This window comes from Austrofundulus limnaeus, unplaced genomic scaffold (assembly GCF_001266775.1).
Source record: "Austrofundulus limnaeus strain Quisiro unplaced genomic scaffold, Austrofundulus_limnaeus-1.0 Scaffold9, whole genome shotgun sequence".
Classification (NCBI taxonomy): Eukaryota; Metazoa; Chordata; class Actinopteri; order Cyprinodontiformes; family Rivulidae; genus Austrofundulus; species Austrofundulus limnaeus.
The window spans coordinates 748,962-750,636 of record NW_013952411.1 but is presented as its reverse complement, the minus strand read 5'-3'; the positions used below and the strand labels follow the sequence as shown (position 1 = coordinate 750,636).

Below are 1,675 nucleotides of genomic sequence, written 5' to 3'. Positions count from 1 at the left end.
ATTTAAAACATTAGATAGATTAAATAAACTGTAAAATATTAATAATAATTGTGTTAATATTATTATTAATAGTTTTAATGATTTCTACATCGTCAGTCCTTTTTTTCTGTTCTGTTGTCAACATGTACAGTAATGGGAAATCCAGACCCTTGCCTGTTTAGATTTAGCCTTTAGCTTCTCCAGCCGATCACATGGTCACCTGGTTTTTGYGCACTCCAGCTGTTCTATAGAACCTCCTTGGTTCAAACCCTTTACACTTTACGCCAAACTTTTAGAATAAAAGCTGCACACTCTTTGATACCAGGGTTCCTACAGCTTAAGGCGAGTTAAATTTAAGACTTTTTAAGACCTCTTCAGTGCCACTTGAAATGAAATTTAAGACCCACTTCACAATAAACACAAATGGGAAAAGAAAAGAAAAAAAAAACAGAACGATTTTACCAAAATGTTTATTTTAACACAAAACAAGTAGCTGTGAGAGGCATAAAAATATATAGATAAATGTACCAATTATTTTAATATTTGAGACAAATTRCAATCATCCTACTTACAATGTGTTAACATTTTTAAGACCTTTGAAAGATTGATTTAGAACATTTTAAGGCTAATTAAGGCCTTATTTATTAAATTGATTAATTCAATTCTTTTTTAAGTCTTTTTAAGGATGCACAGGAACACTGAATACATGAGACCCCTTGAGTGGATGAACAAAAAAAAGCTTAAACCACTTATTACACTGACTTTGTATCTAATATAAAGAGGTGAACAGCAACAGTACTGTGGAAAAGTCTGAAACTGTGCGCGCCTTTCAGAAAACCTGAAAATCAAGACCCCTTTAAAAGATTGCGTAAGAGTTTTCCTCTGACGTAAGCATCCAAAATAAAACATTTCAACATTCACTCGAGCATCACTGACCAGAGGAGCGGCGCGAGAACCGTCGATGCTTGGCCGCGGAGCCGTGGAGTACGTGTAGGTGAACAGGCGGTCGATCTTACGCAGCGGCACGCCGCCTCCGCGGTCGCACACCTGACAAGGATTACACAACAAGAACATTTTCTTCTAAAACAGAGATTCTTAACCTATGGGCCGCGGCGCCACCTTGGGGGCCCCAAAAGAACAACAGTTTTTAACTTTGGGCCGCAGAGGGCCACGGGACCGAATTGATTTTGAATAAGGTGCAATAACCTTTCTCACCACTAGTAGCAGCAGTGCGCCACTCAGATGTTTAACAACTTTTTTAATATGTAGAAGAAGAAACTTAGAAACCTGCCGAAAATGGAAACTTATTTTATATGAAAAGTAGAAGTAAAAATGAAAGTAACTCGTCAAAAAACACCAAAGTTTGTCACCAATAGGAAGTGCAGCTTCTGTTTCTACCATGAAATATTTTAAAAGTTCAAATCATTATCAAATACAGTTGCAGATACAACTATATTTTAATTTGCACTTTAATTTTTGTAGTTTATTTTTAAATATTTTTAATGTATTTTAAAGAAACCTTAAACTTGTGAAAAATCTGTTGTTACTGTTGCTTGTCACTAATATAAACAGCAGCTTCTGTTTCTACCACGCAAAAGTTTAAAAAGGCTATATTTTCATTTGTACTTATCAAATTTAGTTTTACAGTTTTTTTGTATTTGAAACATTTAAACATTTTTAATTTATTTATCTTATG

At 34.5% G+C, this 1,675-nt stretch overlaps 1 protein-coding gene across 1 annotated transcript in view; it reads right to left on the bottom strand.

Moving 5' to 3' along the window:
* pdk1 (pyruvate dehydrogenase kinase, isozyme 1) overlaps positions 1-1,675 on the bottom strand; it is a 13,151-nt gene that overhangs the window by 4,310 nt on the left and 7,166 nt on the right. The window contains exon 9 of the mRNA XM_014001385.1: positions 916-1,026. Within this exon, the coding sequence (XP_013856839.1) occupies positions 916-1,026 (111 nt within the window). The remainder of the gene's footprint in view (positions 1-915; positions 1,027-1,675) is intronic.